This window comes from Alligator mississippiensis, chromosome 5 (genome assembly GCF_030867095.1).
Source record: "Alligator mississippiensis isolate rAllMis1 chromosome 5, rAllMis1, whole genome shotgun sequence".
In the NCBI taxonomy this organism is placed as follows: Eukaryota; Metazoa; Chordata; order Crocodylia; family Alligatoridae; genus Alligator; species Alligator mississippiensis.
In genome coordinates this window covers 74,830,439-74,848,556 of record NC_081828.1, presented here as the reverse complement: position 1 = coordinate 74,848,556, position 18,118 = coordinate 74,830,439, and the positions used below count along the sequence as shown (strand labels likewise).

The 18,118-nt window shown below is 59.0% G+C and overlaps 3 protein-coding genes across 11 annotated transcripts; 2 read left to right on the top strand and 1 right to left on the bottom strand.

Annotated features, from left to right (window-relative positions):
- Positions 1 to 23: 23 nt before the first annotated feature.
- On the top strand, positions 24 to 12,905 carry LOC102570949 (C-Jun-amino-terminal kinase-interacting protein 4). Of its 6 annotated transcripts, XM_019500911.2 has the most exons (27): positions 33 to 940; positions 1,396 to 1,516; positions 1,857 to 1,927; positions 2,223 to 2,296; positions 2,475 to 2,547; positions 2,890 to 3,013; positions 3,250 to 3,337; positions 3,792 to 3,910; positions 4,403 to 4,454; positions 4,662 to 4,814; positions 5,144 to 5,192; positions 5,392 to 5,522; positions 5,769 to 5,822; positions 5,956 to 6,123; positions 6,329 to 6,458; positions 6,606 to 6,692; positions 6,898 to 6,948; positions 7,341 to 7,485; positions 8,447 to 8,609; positions 8,773 to 8,853; positions 9,241 to 9,308; positions 9,393 to 9,541; positions 10,146 to 10,317; positions 10,490 to 10,600; positions 10,873 to 11,019; positions 11,299 to 11,391; positions 11,563 to 12,905. In XM_019500911.2, the coding sequence occupies exons 1-27, from the start codon at positions 638 to 640 to the stop codon at positions 11,661 to 11,663; spliced, it is 3,078 nt and encodes a 1,025-aa protein (XP_019356456.1). In that variant the 5' UTR covers positions 33 to 637; the 3' UTR covers positions 11,664 to 12,905. The 6 variants fall into 6 exon arrangements, with proteins under 6 accessions (XP_006266596.2, XP_059584451.1, XP_019356457.1 ...); XM_019500912.2 differs by lacking the exon at positions 11,563 to 12,905 and having other exon boundaries at positions 25 to 940; positions 11,226 to 11,315; XM_006266534.4 differs by lacking the exons at positions 11,299 to 11,391; positions 11,563 to 12,905 and having other exon boundaries at positions 24 to 940; positions 10,490 to 10,554; positions 10,873 to 10,996.
- An 88-nt stretch (positions 12,906 to 12,993) lies between these two features.
- Positions 12,994 to 15,030, top strand: TMEM190 (transmembrane protein 190). 3 transcript variants are annotated; one of them, XM_019500917.2, is made up of 5 exons: positions 12,994 to 13,315; positions 13,636 to 13,671; positions 13,819 to 13,944; positions 14,259 to 14,343; positions 14,812 to 15,030. In XM_019500917.2, exons 1-5 carry the CDS (start codon positions 13,000 to 13,002, stop codon positions 14,963 to 14,965), a joined length of 717 nt encoding a protein of 238 aa, XP_019356462.1. In that variant the 5' UTR covers positions 12,994 to 12,999; the 3' UTR covers positions 14,966 to 15,030. The 3 variants fall into 3 exon arrangements, with proteins under 3 accessions (XP_019356462.1, XP_019356463.1, XP_019356464.1); XM_019500918.2 differs by lacking the exon at positions 13,819 to 13,944; XM_019500919.2 differs by lacking the exon at positions 12,994 to 13,315 and having other exon boundaries at positions 13,545 to 13,671.
- Positions 15,031 to 16,085: 1,055 nt separating this feature from the next.
- TMEM238 (transmembrane protein 238) lies at positions 16,086 to 18,073 on the bottom strand. Of its 2 annotated transcripts, XM_059728470.1 has the most exons (3): positions 17,581 to 18,073; positions 16,791 to 16,814; positions 16,086 to 16,317 (listed from the first exon to the last, which is right to left on the bottom strand). In XM_059728470.1, the coding sequence occupies exon 1, from the start codon at positions 17,976 to 17,978 to the stop codon at positions 17,583 to 17,585; it is 396 nt and encodes a 131-aa protein (XP_059584453.1). In that variant the 5' UTR covers positions 17,979 to 18,073; the 3' UTR covers positions 16,086 to 16,317; positions 16,791 to 16,814; positions 17,581 to 17,582. The 2 variants fall into 2 exon arrangements, with proteins under 2 accessions (XP_059584453.1, XP_019356415.1); XM_019500870.2 differs by lacking the exon at positions 16,791 to 16,814.
- Positions 18,074 to 18,118: the final 45 nt, after the last annotated feature.

Below are 18,118 nucleotides of genomic sequence, written 5' to 3'. Positions count from 1 at the left end.
CCGGGGTCCGACACCAATCGATTCGGCACGGGCCTGACCCGGGGTGGGGGCCCGGCACCCCCTCGCCCCGCCGGGGCCTGGAGCGGCCGCAGACCCTGGCGGGCAACGGGGGCAGAGCGCCCGCAGGGGTCGCGGAGACGGAAGCCGCCAGCGGAGGACACTGCCCGCAGCCCCCCCCCGTGGGTCACGCGGCCGGTGCGTCACATGACGGAGGGCAACCCCCCCACTCCCGGAAGTCCGCTCCCTCCCCATTGGCCGCCCGCAACGCCTCCAGCGTCCCCATAGGCTCGCCCCGCTTCAGGCCCCATCCCCGCCCCTCCCTCCCCTGAGCTGGGCGGGGGGTCTGACCCCGAGACCTTGTACGGGCGCCGCGCGCCTGGTAGGTGTCGCGTGCACAGGTGGTCCCCTTGGGGCAGCGCGAAGGCAGGGGGCGCTGGGGCTTCCCAGCCCGTCCCCGCTGCTCTGGGCCCCTCTGCACGTCGGGTCGCACCCCAGGGCGCTCCGTCCGTCCCGCCCCCTCTTCAGGACCCTTTTGGTTTTTCAGAAGCCTTCGCAAAGGAAAGTCTTCCGAAAAAAAATCAGTTTTAACAGGGCCCCAGGGGTGCGGGAGCTGCCCCGATTCCCGAGTCTGGCGTGGATGGAGGCGCTGGAGGAGGAGTTTGGGGGTGAGGGGGAGCAGGGCACCTCTGGGGCGGATGAGGGACTGGTGGGGGCACTGGCAGCAGGGCTCTATGGGGAGCTGGAGCGCCTGGTGGGGGCCTATGGCCCCGCAGTGGTGGCGGGGCTGTTACCCCAGCTGGTGGCTGCGCTGGAGGGGCTGGAGCAGGCAGGAAGGCAGCTCCAGGACCAGGACCATGCCCTGGCTGCCCTGCATGAAGATCAGGCCCGGCTGCTGAGCCAGTACGAGCGTGAGCGGGCCGGACGTGCCCGCGCCGAGGAGGTGAGCCACTCGCAGGCCCCTGCTACTCCCTCATCCCCTTGGTTCCCCATTCCCTTCACCTTGTTGTCCTGCTGCCCTGTCAAGCTCCTGTCCCCCCCAGCTGCACTTCACCAGGTCCTCACACCCCTGCCAGCCCCTGCTCCACTATCCTCCTGCCCCACAGACACCTCTGACCCTTCCCTGCACCCCTGCTATATCTCCCTGCCTTCACTTCCACAGAGCCCTGTCTCCCCCCACCTCTGCTGTGTCCTAGGTCTAGGTCATGCCCCTCACTCCTGACCCACAGCCCTACTGAGACCCCTGCTCCATACCTATCACTCCGAGCCCAACCCCCTCATCTTGGTAGGATGTCTTCATTCCTGATCCATGGACCCCTGTGTGGTAGGGGCAGAAAGAGGGCATGGGTTGGGGTGCCTGGACTCCTGGGTGCCCTGTCAGCATGGCGTTCCCCACAGCGGTACATGGAGCTGGAGGACGCAGTGGAGCAAGAGCAGAAGGGGCACCGGGCAGTGCTGACCCTGCTGGAGGGGCAGAGCCGGCTTCTGGAAGGCAAAGCGCGGGCCTATGCTGACCAGGGTGAGCCCCGCAGAGTGGTTGGGCAGGATACAGAGGTGCAGAATCAGGACTTGGGAATTCTTGGGAGAGCTGGGCAGTCCAGAGTATCTTGGGAATAGGGGAGAGGTATGTGTGTCAGTCAGTGCTGTCTCAGAGTGCTGGAAACCCTACAATAATACACCATTTTGACAGACTTTACCCGTTCCTGTGCATGCTGGGAGGGATAGGCAGTGGCAGGGTGGGCCCCCTTTACCCCACCCCTACTCAGAACAGTGCTGGAAGTGGGGGTGGAGTGTAGGCAGCAGCAATGGATGCAGGCTCTGGGCAGGCTCTGGCAGAATAACAAGGTCCTTCCCTGCAGTGGCCAGCCTGGAGGAGCAGAAAGCTGCCCTGCTCAAGGAGCTGTCAGCCCTGGGCCAGACCCATTCTAAGGTGAGTCTCCTTCCCCTGAATCAGACTCCTGCATCTGCCCTGAATGGCCTGCTTGTCCCAACCCTAACCTCTGCCTGTACCCCTTTTCCTTGTTCTTTGGTCCTGCCTCTGCATGACTCTATCCCCTTTTGACTCCTCTTGGCATCTGGTCCTAACCCTGGTTGTGCTCCATGGCATCTTGGGAACCATGGTGAGTGGGTGGGGGCAGTAGGGCACCTTACCCATCCTTGGCCTGTCAATTCTGCCCCTGCCCAAGCTTCCTGCACTCCCATTACCCTAACTGTGTCATTGGCAGGTGGTGAAAAGCTACAAGGAGCTGAGAGCCCAGAAGCTGCCACTCCCTAGACCCTCTGTCCCACAACCCAGCAGGTGCAAGCTATGGGTGGGGTAGCAGAGGGCTCAGCAGGGGTGCTGTACTGCTTGGGATGGGATGGGGCCTGGGTGGTGGAGCCATGTAGTGGGGAGTTGGGGGCATTGTGTTGTGGGAGAGTGGGATTGGGGCTCAGCATGATTGTCTGGTCTTTGACCTCTTTGCCCCCTCCATTAGCATCCCAGAGCCCCCACAACCAGCCCCCAGCCTCTTGGAACCCAGGTGCCCACAGCCTTATGCTTTCTGCAAGGTGGGTCCTCTCTTCCGCTGTATTGTGTAATAGGGGACCAGTGGGAGGAGTTCACCTGACGGGAAAAAATATGCATGTATCTTGAGGTGCCCCTGGGTGGGCATGTTGGCTGTGGGGCTCTAGACAGCTCCTCTTATATGGGGGTTCTTCTGTGCGGGAGCACTATGGAGGAGGGAGATCCTGGACCCAGCAGGTCAGGGTGTGAGGGTTGTCCCTCCCTGTGTTGGGGGGTCCTGGATCTGTTAAGGTGGAGCATAGAGGGGGGCCCCATACCAGTCTCTGCAGGTCCCACTTCCATGATTCCCTTATTAATTGGCCCCCTGGGGTGGTTCTGGGGTACAGGGCTCTGTGGAGGACCCAGATACCACCTTACCACCTGTGTCCATCGAGACCCCAGAGGATGGGCAGAGATGCCCCAGGAACAGCCGCCCACTGTCCCAGGAGCTGCCTCTTCTGGAGGGAAATGGTAGGGACAGCAGTCTGTATCCTATGGGGCCATCAGCCTAGTCTAGCTCCATCCCAGGAGTGCAGGCTGGAGCAGGAGCTGTGGGCAGAGTAAGAGGGCTGTGTCCCACAGAGGTATTGTCCCCAATCTGGTCTCAGGGCAGGTGGGTGGGAGTGGAGTGGCTTACATTGGGAGATGGGGATGGAGGCTGAGACCCCCTTGACTCCCTACCATGGGGGGGCTTTGCTGGTGTCTAGGCCACCTGGAGCTGTGCCAGCACACAGAGTTGGATGAGATTGTGCGTTCCACCCCAGAATTGAAGCCCCAGCCAGAGCTCCTGAGCAGGTACTGGAGAAATGGGGAGGGGTGGACCATGGGGGACTCGCTTGAAATCAGCACCCACAGCCTCCTCCTTTGGGAGCATGGGGGGCAGGGGAAAGGAGGATTTGAAACCCCAGTGCTTTGAGTGTTGCTGTGGAGGGAGGTACTCAAAACCACTAGAGAAATTCCCCATGCTGCTGGGGAGGAAGTGCAGACTGCAGCTGCCAGGGTGGGGGGATGGTGGGTTTCAACTGCTGTAAAATCCACCCAGCTGGGAGGGGCACCTGGAACTGCCCTGCTCCCCCATTCTCTGTCCTCTGGGGGGATGGGGGCTTCCTTTGCCTTTGTGACAAGCATGGGAAGCCCTGGGGGCTGCCCAGCTCTGATGTAGTAGGGGAAAGCCTCTGGGGCCACTCAGCTCTGACTGAAGGGCTCTGAGAGGCAACCCAGCTGTGACAGAAGGTGTTTCTTCCCACAGCACCTCAGACCCAATGCCACCAGAAGACCTTGAGCGCAACACAACATCATTGTTTGCGGAGGTGTCAGGGCTTGGTCTGGAGCTTATTGAGGCCCTGGATGATGGGGCTGATTTGCAGGGTACGGTGACACCCGAGCTCTGAATCCCAGAACCCAGGCCTCGACACCTGAGCTCTGATCCCAAAACCTCCCCCACCCTGCCCTGAACCCCAAACTTGGCCTCAGACGCTGGCACATGCCTCACATCCCTCCTCTGTGTAGGACCCTTCAGCCTTGGCCATGAGCCACCACCCCACCCCACCCCACCCCACCCCACCCAGTTTCATACTGATAGTTTGAGGGCGGTGAGGGGCTTGCTTTGCTCCTGGCTCCCCCTGTCCCAGCCAAGGCATGCCTCCACCACAGCCCTGAATTCCCCAAGTAGGCACAGAGCTACTTAACACCTCCAGTGTAACCCTAGAACCCCATTTAACCTCATAGGGCTCTGGGTCTGACTGTAGGCACTGACTGCCCAGGCTTGTCCCCTCATGAGGCAGAACAGCTGGGGGTCCCTGCCCTGGGGGAGTAGAGTCCCCCTGTCTCCCACACTGACACCTCCATCTGTGGCTACAGGGGATGCCATACAGGCGCTCATCAAGGAGAATGCCAACCTCCGGGAGGTGAGGTAAGGGCCCCCCAAGCCCCCTGTATCGCACCCTAGGACCCCAGCTTGGGTCACCCTCTGCACCCACTGGCCCTGGGCTGAGACCTTGCACGCTTATGGCATGGGTATCTATCTCAGGGTCACTACTCTCCACAGCTCTCTTGGCAAGTTAGACTCTGCCCCTACCACCACCCTTGGTATAGCTTGGGCCTCTCTGTCTGTTTGCAGGCATGAGTTGGAGGTAGCACGCCGGCACCTAGTGGCACGTGTGGAGGAGCTGAGTGCGGAGCGTGAAACACTGCGAGGGGAGTGTGATACTGCCTCCCGCACCCTGGGACGCTGTCAGGCCCGGCTGGATGAGACTGAGGCTGCGCTGGCCAGGTGAGGGGTGGAGAAGAGTGGGACCTTTTATCGCCTTGCCATAGGAAGCAGTTGGCAACCCCCCCGGGAAAACTGATGGGCTCTACACCCCAGGTGTGCCACTTGGGAAGCAGGACTAGGAAGGAGCCTCACTTCTGACATGCAGCCCTGTCGTCCTCCCCTGCATGGCACTCTTTTTATTCCCAATCCCCATCCTTCCAGCCCTAGGACCTCAGCCTTGCCAGTGCCCCACTGTCCCCAGCCTCCCATCCAGGGCTTCTTTCCAGCCCAGCCTGCCTTCCAAGGCCTCTGTGTCTCTCACTCTGCATTGTTCATTTCCCCTATTTCAGGCTGCGGCAGGAGTTGGAGGAAACTAAGAAGCAGAACAATGATGCTGAGGTACTACTGGGACCCTGAATACCTGGGTCCTCTCCCAGCTGTGGGAGGGAAGTGGGGTCTGGTGGTTGTAGGGTTAGGGCTGGTAAGCAGGACTCGGGTTTTGTCTTGGTTCTGGCAGCAGAGGGGTCTGGTGAGATAATGGCAGTGGTGGGGTATGACTGGGAGTCAGGATGTCAGCCCTAACATGTTCCCTCTGCAGGCTGAGGCCCCAGCATCGCAGCGGAAGCGATTCACACGGGCAGAGATGGCAAGAGTGCTCACTGAGCGCAACCTGTATAAGGAGCGGTTCATGGAGCTGCAGGAAGCTGTACGACGCACAGAGCTGCTCAGGTCAGATGCGGCCCTGGAATGCGCTGCCTCTGGGGGTGGGCAGAGCGGGGGGCTCATGACCCAGGGATTCCTTGTCCAGCACTGAGATGCGGATACCTCTGTGGTGGTGCGTGGAGAGCACAGGCCATGGTTGGCTGTGTGGATCTGTCATTAACCCCTTTAACTTGGACACAAGTGCCAAGGGGGTGAGGGGTGCAGGGCTCCAGGGTCCCAGCTCTGATGCCATGCGTCTCCCTCTCGTCTCAGGGCATCACGGAAAGTGCAGGCAGCTCAGATGAAGAAGTCTTCCTTCTGGAAAATGTGAGTCTTTTTCCCCCCCTACCTCTCTACTTGCACCCTTGCTGAGAGCCCACCTCAGCCAGTGCTCCTGCCTTGCATCCCCTACTGAGGCTGATCTCCATCTCATCTTCATCTTTCTCTTCTTTCTCCATAGCTTTGACCGTTTGTTTAGCCCTGGTGACTCCCCAGAGCAGGCCCCAGTGCAAGCCACCATGTTGGGGAGGTCTGGACCCCGCTCCAGCACCACCATTGACCCCCGTTGGAACAGTGGGCAGACTCCCACAGTGGTGAGATACGTGTCTTGCTCAGCCTCGCCTACAAAGTGAGTAACAAGTGGTGGGGGTGGGGTGGACATGACCTAGCAAGGAATCTGAAGGGGCATCACTTAGTGCCAGGCTGGGGGAGATGATTAGGGCAGAGGAGGTGGGGTGGTGGAGGATAGCACCATGAAGTGTGAGGCTGGGAGAGTTGGCACAGAGGGCAGCTATCCCAATGCACAACACTCCCTAATGTCTGTCCATCCCCAGCTCTGTGGAGTCCCCCAGCCTGTCCCCACAGCAGCAGAAGCGGGACCTTTACCGCCAGATCCGGACCCACATTTGGAGGGAGCATGGCCGTGCCCAAGTCCATGGCTGGAGTCTCCCGCACCCTCACCAGGTAAATCTCCACCCCCCCAACCCTCCCCCCGCCAGCTGGGGTTGGAAGGTGTCACTTAGCAAGCACTGTTCCTTTAAGTCATCTTGGGTAGGCACTGGTGGGGTGCCCTCTAGTGGGTAGAGGCCCAGCCTGCTCCTCCCATTGCAGGGCACCAATGAGACATCAGGGAGCAATAAGGATGTGCCCAGGCTGCTTCAGCTGCGCCTGCTGGACCAGAAGGATCCCAGTACCAAGGTGAGCAGTGTTTGGGGATGGGGAGCAAAATGAGGGCACTGGGGGGGCAGGCAGCAGGGTGCAGTGATGCATGTCGAGGGGGCCCACACCCACCCCCAGAGGCAGATTATCTCTGTATCCTGGGTGTGGTTGGTTCTGGTGTTTCAGGGGGCATTGGGGTGTGAGGATGGACTGCTGTCCCATGCCTTTCCTCCTTCCTTTGCAGCTGTGGTGCGCGGCTAGTGCAGGGGTACTGGGGCCAGATGTCAGTGACTCGGTGAGTGTCGGGGAGTCCCCCAGCTAGGGGGCTGAGATCTTTATCACTTTACTCTGGGGCTCGCATCTCTGAACCTCCATTTCTGGCAGGTCTAGAGCTGTGTCCACCCCCCTCCTTGACCACCTGTTGGTGCTTCTCTATCCCTGGCACCCTGGAAATCAGGGGGGATTCCTCTAATCTCAGGGTGTTTGTGCCCCCACTGCTGTTTTGAAGAGGAACCTGAGCAGTGTCATTGTCTTGGTGTGCTCCCTTTTTCCTGCAGCCCTATCTGGGCAGGGCCCCCCTCTCCCATGTGGTCCTCCCTATTTCTTGGTGGTCCCTTGGTCTGTCTTGGCCCTGGACCCAGTAGGGTGCCCTGCATTAAGCCATGTAATGGCATATGTCTCCTGCAGGCTGTGCCTGCCAGCCTGGTATGGGTCTGTTCAGGGACCCCATCGGCCAGCGAGGTGATGGTCCTTGATGTTACGCGCCCCAACCATGTGCTGGACCAGTTTGTTTTGCCTCATGCCCACGTGGTCTGTGCTGCTTGGCTTCCTGGTGAGTGTGGAGGGGGTACTGGGGAGCCTGTAGTGACCTTGAACATATGGACTCGGTCCATACAACTAAACCCTAGGGGACTGGATTTGGACTGCGTGTGGAGTCGGGTGGAGTTTTATAGGAACCTGAGCAAATGAAGGAGCAGTCTATGCACTAGGAGGGTTGGCTAGGAGAGCTGTATAGACGAGGCTAAATGGCAGGAGGTTAGGTAGGGGCTCAGGTAGTGTGTGGATGGATAAGGAAGAATGTTTAAGGGAGCTGTGTGGACCAGGATGGAAGAATTGAGGGCTGTATGGACCAGGGTGGATGGAGGATGGGTGTATCAACCTATCCTGGGGTCTGTGGCCTGTGCTGGCAACAGCATAGACCAGGGGTTGTCAAATGAGGGTATGCGGGAAGGCCCCAGGGAGTCCGTGGTGGCAGTGCGGAGGAGCGGGGGTACTTGGGAAGCATGCTGTGTGCTGCTGCCTACTGCTGTGCGCTTGCTGCTGCATGTGGCAGTGGCAGGCGGGTGGTGTATGGCATCACCACCCGCCCCCCTGCCTCATTGACCAGCTGCTGGGGGACCCTTCTCCCCTGCTTGTCCAGGGGTACAGTCCAGGAGGGGTACCCACCAGAAGGGGTACATTCCTTAAAAAAGGTTGATAACCCTTGGCATAGACTGACGCATCGAGAGTAGAGGGAGGAGGGCCTGCATAGACCAGCTTGGAATATGTATGGATAGGCCAGGTAGTAGGTGGGAGTCTGGACTAGGCTCAGAGGTAAAATAGAGCAGGGCCTGTATGGGCAGGGGTGGGTGGAAAGGAGCTTTCTCTGGAACGTTTTAGGTGCAGGGCAGGGTCTATATGGACTAGTGTTGGACATATATCCTTTATGGGCTAGGGGAGCCTGTGTGGGTCAGGTTAAAGTTGCTCTGGCCCCAGACCTCTGTTTCACAGGCTCTGCTCTGCTCCTGCTTCAGGTTACCAGGTGTCCATGGAGCAGAGCACAGAGCTGAGCCCTGAGATTCTGGATGATCCCCTGGCACCTAGATCCCCAGAGGAGGAGGAGGTGGAGGAGGGGATTGCAGATACAGGCATTGCCAGGACGGCTGCCACCATGTGGCTGGGCACCCAGGAGGGCAGGTAGGGAGAGAGTGTGGCATGGACAGCTCCTGGACATGCCTCACTACAGAGATGGCTGCATCTCGGCACTGGGTGAGGGGTCTTTGTATAACCAGTCTCCAATGTATCCCACCCCAGAGACGGCTGCATCTCAATGCCATCCTGACCCTGTTCTCCTTCTCAGCATCTTTGTATACTCGGCTGTGTCCAATTGGCGCCAGTGCCTCTCCAAAGTCCAGCTCAAGGATGCTGTCCACAGCATCGTGTGAGTGTGGGGGGGATAGGCAATATTCAGGGCTGCTCCACTTGTGGTCCCTATGGTCGGCCCGCCACCCTGCCACTTGCCCCCTCCATACTAGGGCTTCATGCTGGCCATGGGGCACAAGGTCTGGTACAGCTACTGCAGTTGTGTCTATGTGGCAGAGCCCTGTGGCACCTGCATTGAGCTGCAGGGAGGGAGGCATCTGGAGTAAATCTGGATCTGTGGGAACCCAAGAGAACAGCTGGGTGGGGTGGGGGGGAATAAGAGAGCCTGGACTGGGGAAGGTCCCTGATTCATGCTGTTGCTGTCTGCCCAAGAGCATTGTGGGTAGGTCCTGCTTGGTGCAAGTGGTTGGGGGCCCATTCTGGCTGCATATCTCTCCCATTGCAGCCACGCTCAGGGGCATGTGGTAGCTGCACTGGGGGACGGGACCCTGGCCATCTTTCACCGCAACGATGGTGAGTTCTGCCCCTCCACCTCTTCCCCTTCCCCTGCCCTTATTTTATTTCCTCCTGCACTTACCCTGCATACTCTGTCTGCAGCCCAGTGTTGGGACCTGGCACACCCCCACCTGCTGGACCTGGGCCGCCCACACCAGTCCATCTGCTGTGCCCTGGCTGTGGGGGTCAGGATCTGGTGTGGCTACCGCAACTGCATCCATGTGGTAGAGCCCCGTGGTGCCCGCATCAAGGTATGTGTGGGCTGGGGAGATAGGGAGTGTGTGTAGTGGGGAGCAGAGAAAGATCTGTGGGATCAGCTTTGGGAGGAGGAAGAGAGTATAGGAGAGGGCACTGGGGCAGGGGGATCTCCTGGGATCCAGTCAGCCTGGCTGGAGAGAGGCCCTGAGGGGAGATTCCATGTACCCATGAGGTTCTTAGGGTAACTTTTGGGATTTACCCTGGCAATGTCAGCAGGGGATATACTAAGGGCATGTGTGTCTCCTAGACAAGGGCCTGGGGAGATCTGGGGGAACACCAGGCAGGAATCCTGAAGAACCAACTTGAGCAATACTTGGAAATGTAGGAAGATGTCACAGGTTCCACTCAGATATCCCATGTGATTGGCTTGGGTGTTGTCAGTAGATCTTTGGGGGTGCGCGCGCGCGCACACACACACACACACACACACACACACGCACGATCTGCTGTGATCCCACGAGGGTCAGTAGATCTTTGGGCGCACACACACACAGGATCTGCTGTGATCCCACAAGGGTGGGGCAGGAGATTCAGGACAGGTGGATCCATGGGGTGGGAGATCCTGGCTGGCTCCTGACAGTTTCCCCTTCCCTGCAGCGGTCCTTTGTGGTGACTTCACGCCCTGAGAGCCAGGTGCGGCACATGGTGTTGGCAGGTGCTGGGGTGTGGGTGTCCGTGCAACTGGACCCTATCCTGCGCCTATTCCATGCAGGCACTGGGCAGCCCCTGCAGGAGGTTGACCTGGAGCCCCTCATCCATGGCATCTTTGGTGAGGGGAAGGGAGAGTCGGCTCCAAGGTTTGCCAGCCCTGATCCAACCTGGGTGGCAAGTGCCTTTCTCTGACAGGAGACACCAGCTCCGGTCCAGTCCTAGGGGGTATCTGTGAGGCGGGGAGGTCCCCATCTGCAACAGAGGGTCTCACCTTGCATATTTCTCCACAGGCCCTACCACCCTGGGCTTCTCCCTGCAGGTGTCGGCACTTGGTGCCTTTGCCCAGCGCCTCTGGGTGGGTACTGCCAGTGGCACCATCCTCACCCTGCCCTTTGCCCCTGGTGAGTCCTTGTGTGTGCACGCATGCATGCATGTGCTGTGCACAGCATGTGTGGAATATTACCCCTTGCTGATGTGGAAGAGCACAGTACTGCCTCCTGCTTGTGTGTGGGTGTGCACATGTGTACACTTGCATAGGCATGTCTTTGCCATGTGGGTCAGTGGGTGGGTACTCCCCTCCCCCACAGTGGGGTTTTGGGGTAATCTATTATGGACTTCCCCCTTGGTGGTGGGTGCTCTGTGCCCGTGCACCACCTATCCCTTCCCTTTACAGAGTTCACAGGGGACTCTGAGGCTGCCATAGCTCCAGGCAGCCAGCCCAGTCCCTTGCCTGCCAGTGCCCAATACTGCGCCATGGAACAGGCACAGGCCTCCTACCATGGGCACCGTGATGCTGTGCGCTTCCTTATCTGCGTCCCAGGTATGTTTGGATTCCATCCTGGCTGGGGGGATAGAGAGGAGTGGGGTCTGGTGCGTTAGAGCTGGGAGCCAGGGTTCTTGGGTTCTTTCCTAGTCCTGGGAGGAGAGTGGGGATTGGCGGGTTGGAGTAGGGAAGCTGGGAGCTGGGACACCTGAATTCTGTCCGTGTGCTGAGGGTATGGAGTTTCTTTTGCTTGGCCCCTGGAGTTTCATTCCTGCTGTGAGCCAAACTGAGGCCCATCCTGGCAGTACCCTTCTCTCCTTACCCCTTCACTATCAGGGAGCACTAAGAGCCTTCAGAAGGGGGAGGGACCATCATCACCTTCTGCCCTGGTGCTGAGTGGAGGGGAAGGCTATATCAACCTCAGGATTGGTAAGTGCCTGCTGAGAGCAGGGCTTGGGATACTGCCCATGACACCCCACCCCAGAGGTAGCCAGTTCTTGGTGTGAAGCAAGGGGGCTTAGGCGGGATGGGGGAGGGCCTGGGGTGGGTGGGGGAGACCTCCTGGCCCCTGTGACCCTGTCTCCCTCTTGATCTTTGCAGGGGATGACTCAGATGAGCAGTTTGGAGATCTGCTGGTGCCCAACCCCCGCCTGCGACGCTCAGAGCGCAGCCACCTCATCATATGGCAGGTCCAGGCCTGAGGCCATACCCATGGGCACCTCTGACTGCTGCCTGGGCCTGGGGGTCCTAGAGTTTTCTCCTGTCTCAGCAGCCCCAGTGGTTGGTCCCAGAGGCTACAAGCTGGACCCAAGCCAACTGGGAGCCGCATTAACACTCTGCTGCCCAGGGCAGGGCAGGACAGCTATATTCTCTGCAGGGGTGACTGGAGTTGGCTCCTCCCTCTTCTCTGCCCCCAACCTGAAGGTTGGAGGCCCTCCCCCAGCTCTGTCCCCATCCACCCTGCACTGACCTTCTACCCCCATATCCCTGCAGTGGGGGGAAGGCATCTGTCTGGGACAGACTGCTGCCTCTGTGTCTGCTTCTTCCCTAACTCACTGTTTGCACCCCTAGACCAGGTACCTCCAGAGAGGGGTCACAAGCTCTGGATCCTTCTATCTCCTTCCTGCCCACCCCCCCTCCTTCCCACCAAAAGAAAAAGGTTTTTTGAAATTGTTCTTCCTTCTTCCCCATCCTTGACTCAGGAAAGCACCCAGCTGCTCAGGGCCAAAGGTCACCAGTAGCCCTTCCCACATGCACAGTATAGGGCTAAGGTTCCCTGATAAGACTTCCTTTTAGGGGACTGCCTGGACAACTGGGGTCATCCCCAAGCCTGGCCCTTGCCTTGTGCCTCTAACTGGGGGTGGGCCTACTGTCACACTCAGGAGTATATAGGGCAGCTGCCCTCAGAGGAATGTTTACAGCACCCCCCCCCTACCTCTTGATTAAGCCCCATCCTCCTCCAGGTCCCCCCTCTTTCCCACCCTGGCTGCTCTGACTGCCCACCCTGCTGTGGCCCTTCCCTTGATGCAGAGGGATAGGAGCAGCTCAGAATCAGACCCTGAGCCTGGTCCCTGCTCCCAGTTGAGGGGCTTGGTGGCTTAGAACAGGGGCACAGCAGTTGGATGCATGGGTAATATTCCTACTTCTGGCCCTTCTCCCATGCCTGTTTCCCTCCACTCCAGTCACTCCATGTTTAGCTGTTCTGACTGCAGGGAACACCCCTCGTGGCCTGGGGACAGGCAGTGGGGTGAGGCTGCGGCAAGATTTCCTTCTAGGGAGGTGCATTCTGGGCTGGTGAGATGCCTTTGCTGCTACAAGCTCAGAGCTGGGCTTTGCCCCATGTCTGTCTGTCCGTTCATCCCACACTGCCTCTGCAGTGTGGGCAAAGCCTCATTTTTCTATGGGAAGGTTTCTAATAAAGCTTTATTTTTTCTGGCCTGAAATGGCTGTGGTGTTTTGCAGCCTGCACTTGTTGGGGTGGGATATGATCTGCTTCCCTGTGTTACCCGTGCCTCTCACTTACAGCCCTCAGCCCCCATGCCCCCTCCCTGCTGCAGTGGGTTGCCAGGCAGGGCTCTAGAATGCCTGGGTTCTGTGATGCAGTGCTGGAGACCAGGACCTCAGTGGCGCTGCGTGGCTCTGACCCATCTGTCCACACTGCCCAAACCAGTCCTGAAGAGGCTCAGAGGGGGCAACCTTGCCCCTGCACTTTCCCCACGGCTTGCAGGGGGTGACCCTTGCATGAGACCAGAGCTGTCCCCTGCCCGCCAAGAGATGAGCAGGGGCTGCCCACCCCCAGGGCCCCACCTGGCTCTGCTCGGCCTTCTCCTGGCACTGAATCCTGGGTGTGCTGGTGAGAAGGCACTGACTCCTGGGGGGAAGATGGGGCAGGAAAAAGGACCCAGGTGCCTGGGGGATCAGTGACAGGTGGGGGGGGGGGGGGCTCACCTCATAGGGCTAGTTATGTACTTGACTCCAAGGAGAGGGGACATGGATGGGATCTTAGTGTGTCTGAGCAAAGCTGACTAGAACCCAGGTCTCTGGGAGGCTAGTACAGAGATGGGGAGGAGTGGGGGAGGGCAGTATAGGTCAATGCTTCCAGCCTTTTAGATATGGGTGTGAGTAGATGTAAGTGGGGAGGGGTCAGCCCTGATCTCATCATCTTCCTCCCAGGTGACAAAGGGATCTCCAACTTCTTCAAACCACTGAGTAAGTAACTACCCCATTTCAAACTGCCCTAACCTTGCAGCCCCACAAACTCCCTACTCCATAACCATTTCCCTCCTCTGCTCCTTATGGTCCTTGCCGTTCCCTTGGGGGTGAGGTTGGGACTAACAGTATTGCTCCCCCACCCAGCCTGCAGCCAGTTGCCTGCCCTGCGCAAGACATGCGGGGGCAAAGCAGAGAGCTTCTACCCCAAGCAGTGTCTGCAACAGAAGTGCTGCCACTACAATGGAACCTGCTATCACCATGTTATCGATGGTGCGTGCCCTAGGGGACCCAACCCCATGCCCTAGGGGACCTGCCCCACCCAGAGCTAGTTGTACTCCACCCTGCCCAAGCTAGCCACATACTTCAATCCCCCAGAGCCAGCTGCACTCAGTGCCCCACCCCAAGCCAGGCTCAGCTCTACACCACCCCAGAACCAGCCATATCCCCACATCTTGTCCCAGAGCCAGCTGTACCCACACGCTTGAAAGTGAGTCCCTGCATAACCAGCCTGTGACATGCTCCACCCCAAAGGATGCTGCCTCTTCATGCTAAGCCCCACCCTAAGCCCTCTGTCTCCATGGCAGGAGTCCAGCAGCGCCGCAATGCTGGGATCCTGGGTGGGAGCTGTGCTGGGGCTGCGCTGCTGTTCTTGTCCATCTTCATTGGCTGGTAAGTCCTGGGGGATCTCGCATGGAATGGGAAAGAGGAGCTGCAGGCTCTCAAGCTCATGGCAGCACCCTAGGGCCTGGCTGCATGGATGATTCCTACAGGCTGTTTATTCAGACTCCTGGGTTCAAGGCTGGCCTCTCACATGGGCTCTAGGTTCAGACTGGGAAGAGGTTTGGCTAAGAGAACCTAGGAACAGAGGGAGAAATTCCACAAGGAACAGAAGAGGCCTTTCTTCTCCCCTACCCCTCATCTGGCCCAGGGGGGTGGGAAGAACTATTGGCTCAGGGGCCCATGGTGGGACAAGGGCCTTTCCTTTAGGCCATTTACCCCAAATCTTTCCTCAGAGCTAGGATAGAGCCACCCCACTCCCCTCCCTGAGCTCCACCAGTTGTAACTGACTGGGCCCCTCTGTCTCCCCAAACTGGGAGAGAACCCAGGTATCCTGACCCACATCTGGTACTCTGGCAGCAAACTGAAGGGCTCACAGGCAAAAGAAAAGCCCAGCTCAGAATGGAAGGACAGGGACATGGCCGATTTCCTCATGAAACTGATGGACAAAAGCGACGACAGCGACGAGGAAGAGGAGGAACAAGTACAGAAAAGACTGCAGGAGACAGAGTAGGGGAGCTGCTGCTCCTGCTGGAGCAGCCCCAGCCTCCCAATAAAGCTCTAATATTTTCCATCCAGTTTCGCCTCAGCAGCACCAGGTGAGAGGTTCCTGTGTAAACAGACCGTGTGCTCCACCTTGTGAACAGATGCACCTCAGCATCTGGTGCTCCCCCAGCCCTGCCTCCTGCTTCAGCTATGGGCCCCCCATCCGGGGAGGGGGAGTTGCAGCCAGTTCAAGCACCTAGGGATCCAGCTTGCTCCTACATATGAAGGAAGGGGCACCAGGTGCTGAGACCCTTGCACAAATGAATGGGGCACCCATAAGCCTCTCTAGGGGGCACCAATCACAATCTAGGCTAGTGCTTCCCAAACTTTTCCTCAGCGTGACCCCATTTCCTCAGCATGGCCCCTCACTCCCAGCCCCTGCTAGTACCCCTCACTCCACACCCGCAGCCCCCTACCCTCCCCAGGAGCCAGGGCCCGCAGCCCCCTGCCTCCACATCAGTGCCCAAGTCCCAGCTACCACCTATGGGAGGCTGCAGCTGCTGTAGCCAGAGCAGAGTGCAGAGCCCAGCTTTCTCCCTTCACCCCACCCCTTGGGGCTCCCTACCCTGCTGTCCTCCCCTAGAGGCTCCACAACCCAGTGGGCAGGACCCAACATGGGAAAGAGGGAGTGCAGCACCATGCCACACTGCCATGGCTGCCAGGCTGAGATGCCCCTTGCTCACCCAGCGCCACTGTTGGCACAACTCTGAGCTGCCACCACTGCCATACCTCAACTTGGCAGCCATGGTGGTGAGGCACTCCTTCCCACAATAGGTCCCACCCACTGGGCCACAGAGGCGACTCCTGGCCAGAGCTGGTCCAGCACAGCTGCAGCCCTACACCCTGCTGTGGGTGCAGAAATCTCAGAGGGCACATTTATTGTGACCCTATCCACTGCTGTTGCGACCCACAGCTTGGGAACTGCTGAACTAGGCTCAGGTGGAGGGCATGGGTTGGGTCAGACAGGGGCTGTTCCCCTCCTGTCAGCTGGAAGCTATTCCCTTCCCAGAGCTGGGATAGAACCCCGGTGTCCTGGTTCCCAGCCCCTTGCTCCAACCTCCAGTGGTCAAAACACACAGACCCATGCATAGCACATACAGAGATTTCAATACAAAAAGCAAAACACAAGTGCACACCAGCTTCTCCTGGGACAAAGAAAGGTCCCCAGTGACAAATGGATGAAGATGCCCCTTTGTGGGGGTCAGCAGAGTCCTTGCTGGGACTCAGCCATGCAGTCCATCCTGTCTCCAGCAGCACTGGTGGGAATCGGGGCTGCAGGTTCCATTGTTAATTCCTCCCCAGGTACTTGATCCACAGAACCTGGAAGAGAGACAGTGGGGCATGTCAGGGGGCATCTAAAGGGGGGGGGAGCAGAGGGGGAAATCAGGGATTCTCATCTTGGGCAGAACTTTGTGTGGTAGCAATGGGGATATAACCCAGGTGTCCTGGTTCCCAGTCCCTCTGCCTTTGCCCCTGGACCCCACTTCCCTCCCAGAGCTGGGAGAGAATTTCAGACTCCTGGCTCCCAACCTAGCCCCCTCCCACAGCATTTGTGGCAGATGCTGGGATCAATGCGTTATCTGGTCCATCAGCAATCGGGGGGGGGGGGGGGGGGAGAATATTTTTCTGCTTTTGCAAGTCTGGCTAGGACCAGCTCCCAGCATCTGCCTCCATGGGAGAGGGGGTGTTTAAAAGAAAAGAAAAGAAAAAGAAAAAAAGAAAAATTAAAGAGAATTTTGAACCAAAACATTTATGTCCAGGCAAAAAGAAAAATGATTTAATTTGGATCTTACTTTCCATCCTTCCTGCCGTGATTCCTAGTATTGGAAATAAAAAGGATATTTGTTTTTTAAATACAATTTTCCCTTTTACCCAAAAGGGACCCCCCCCCCCCCAACAAACCAACCAATCCCAGCAGCATGTTCTGCCTTGGGGCTCGTGGAATCTTTCCCATTTCCTTTCCCCACTTAGGAGAAAGATTTGGCCTGATTTAGACTCAAAAGAGGTCGAGCCCTTGGCCTGGGGAGGGGGCAGCATTAAATTTGTCCTCAGGACCAAAGAAATCTGACAGAATTGACGCATTTTGTGCAGTCTCTGCGTTGCCCAAGGGTTGGGTTTTTCAGCTCAGATCCAGGCTGGATGGGAACAGTTTGCACAGCCTGTGCCCAGCGGTTTCCCAGCTGCCTCCCCCATGTCTGTCACATCCAAGGCCCCATCTTGCTTCCTCCAGCCCTAAAACAGGCCCTGAAGGGAGCTTCACTCCTCCCCCAGCTTGCCTGAGCTCCAGTTACCAGCCAGGCCATGAAAATTTGATGAGAGCCTTGAAAAGTGTGATGGGTGGTCAGGGGAGCTGAGAGAGGCATGCCACGGGGAGTGGGGCACTTACTTCTGGGCCTCCTCTTTGGGCATAAAGGGGTGGGGCTGGTATTACCCCCAAGCTGCCTTACCTGAGTTCAAAGGGGGTTGGAGGGCACAGGGCCCGGGTAATTGGTACAGGTCACAGGGGGCAGAGAGCAGGGGCACAGGCCCTGGGAACTGGGGGCCCAAGGGTCAGGAGGGCACAGGGGGCAGGGCGGGTGTTACCTCTAGGCCGTGTCGGGGGGCAGACCCGTCCCGCCCCGCACGGTGCCCAGGGGCAGGGCGCCCCCGCGGCCAGCAGTGCCGGAGCGGCGGGGCCGGGAGCGGGACCAGCGCCGGGAGATCTTGCGGGCCAGGCGGGCCAGCGTGCCGCCCTTGGCGGCGTAGTCGCGGCCGAGCTCCTCGGGGGAGATCTCGATGTTGCCCGTGTACCAGAGGATCCAGCCCAGCAGGCTGAGGAAGACCAGCACCGCGCCCGAGTAGATGAGCAGGTCCCCGAAGTCCCGGCCCCGCACGCGCAGGCGGGCGAAGACCCCGGTCAGCAGCGCGCCCATGCCCGCCGCGTCCAACAACAGCGCCAGGCCCAGCGCCAGCCGGCACCGGCCCAGGCCCGAGCCCGCCATAGGGCAGCGCCGCGGGGGCAGCTCGGGGGCCGGAGCAGGCGGCGGGCAGCGAGCCGGGCGGGGCGGGGCGGGGCGGGCGCCCGCGGAGAACCGGCTTGGCCGGTCAGGTGCGGCGGGAGCAGCAGGGCGGGACGGAGCGA

Coding starts and splice junctions, on each gene's coding strand:
- LOC102570949 (XM_019500911.2), top strand. CDS start 638: ATGGAGGCGCTGGAGGAGGAGTTTGGGGGTGAGGGGGAGCAGGGCACC. Junction 4,815..5,143: donor ACTGAGGCTGCGCTGGCCAG/GTGAGGGGTGGA, acceptor CCCCTATTTCAG/GCTGCGGCAGGAGTTGGAGG. Junction 6,124..6,328: donor TGCTCAGCCTCGCCTACAAA/GTGAGTAACAAG, acceptor GTCCATCCCCAG/CTCTGTGGAGTCCCCCAGCC.
- TMEM190 (XM_019500917.2), top strand. CDS start 13,000: ATGCCCCCTCCCTGCTGCAGTGGGTTGCCAGGCAGGGCTCTAGAATGC. Junction 13,316..13,635: donor ACTGAATCCTGGGTGTGCTG/GTGAGAAGGCAC, acceptor TCTTCCTCCCAG/GTGACAAAGGGATCTCCAAC. Junction 13,672..13,818: donor CAACTTCTTCAAACCACTGA/GTAAGTAACTAC, acceptor TCCCCCACCCAG/CCTGCAGCCAGTTGCCTGCC.
- TMEM238 (XM_059728470.1), bottom strand. CDS start 17,978: ATGGCGGGCTCGGGCCTGGGCCGGTGCCGGCTGGCGCTGGGCCTGGCG.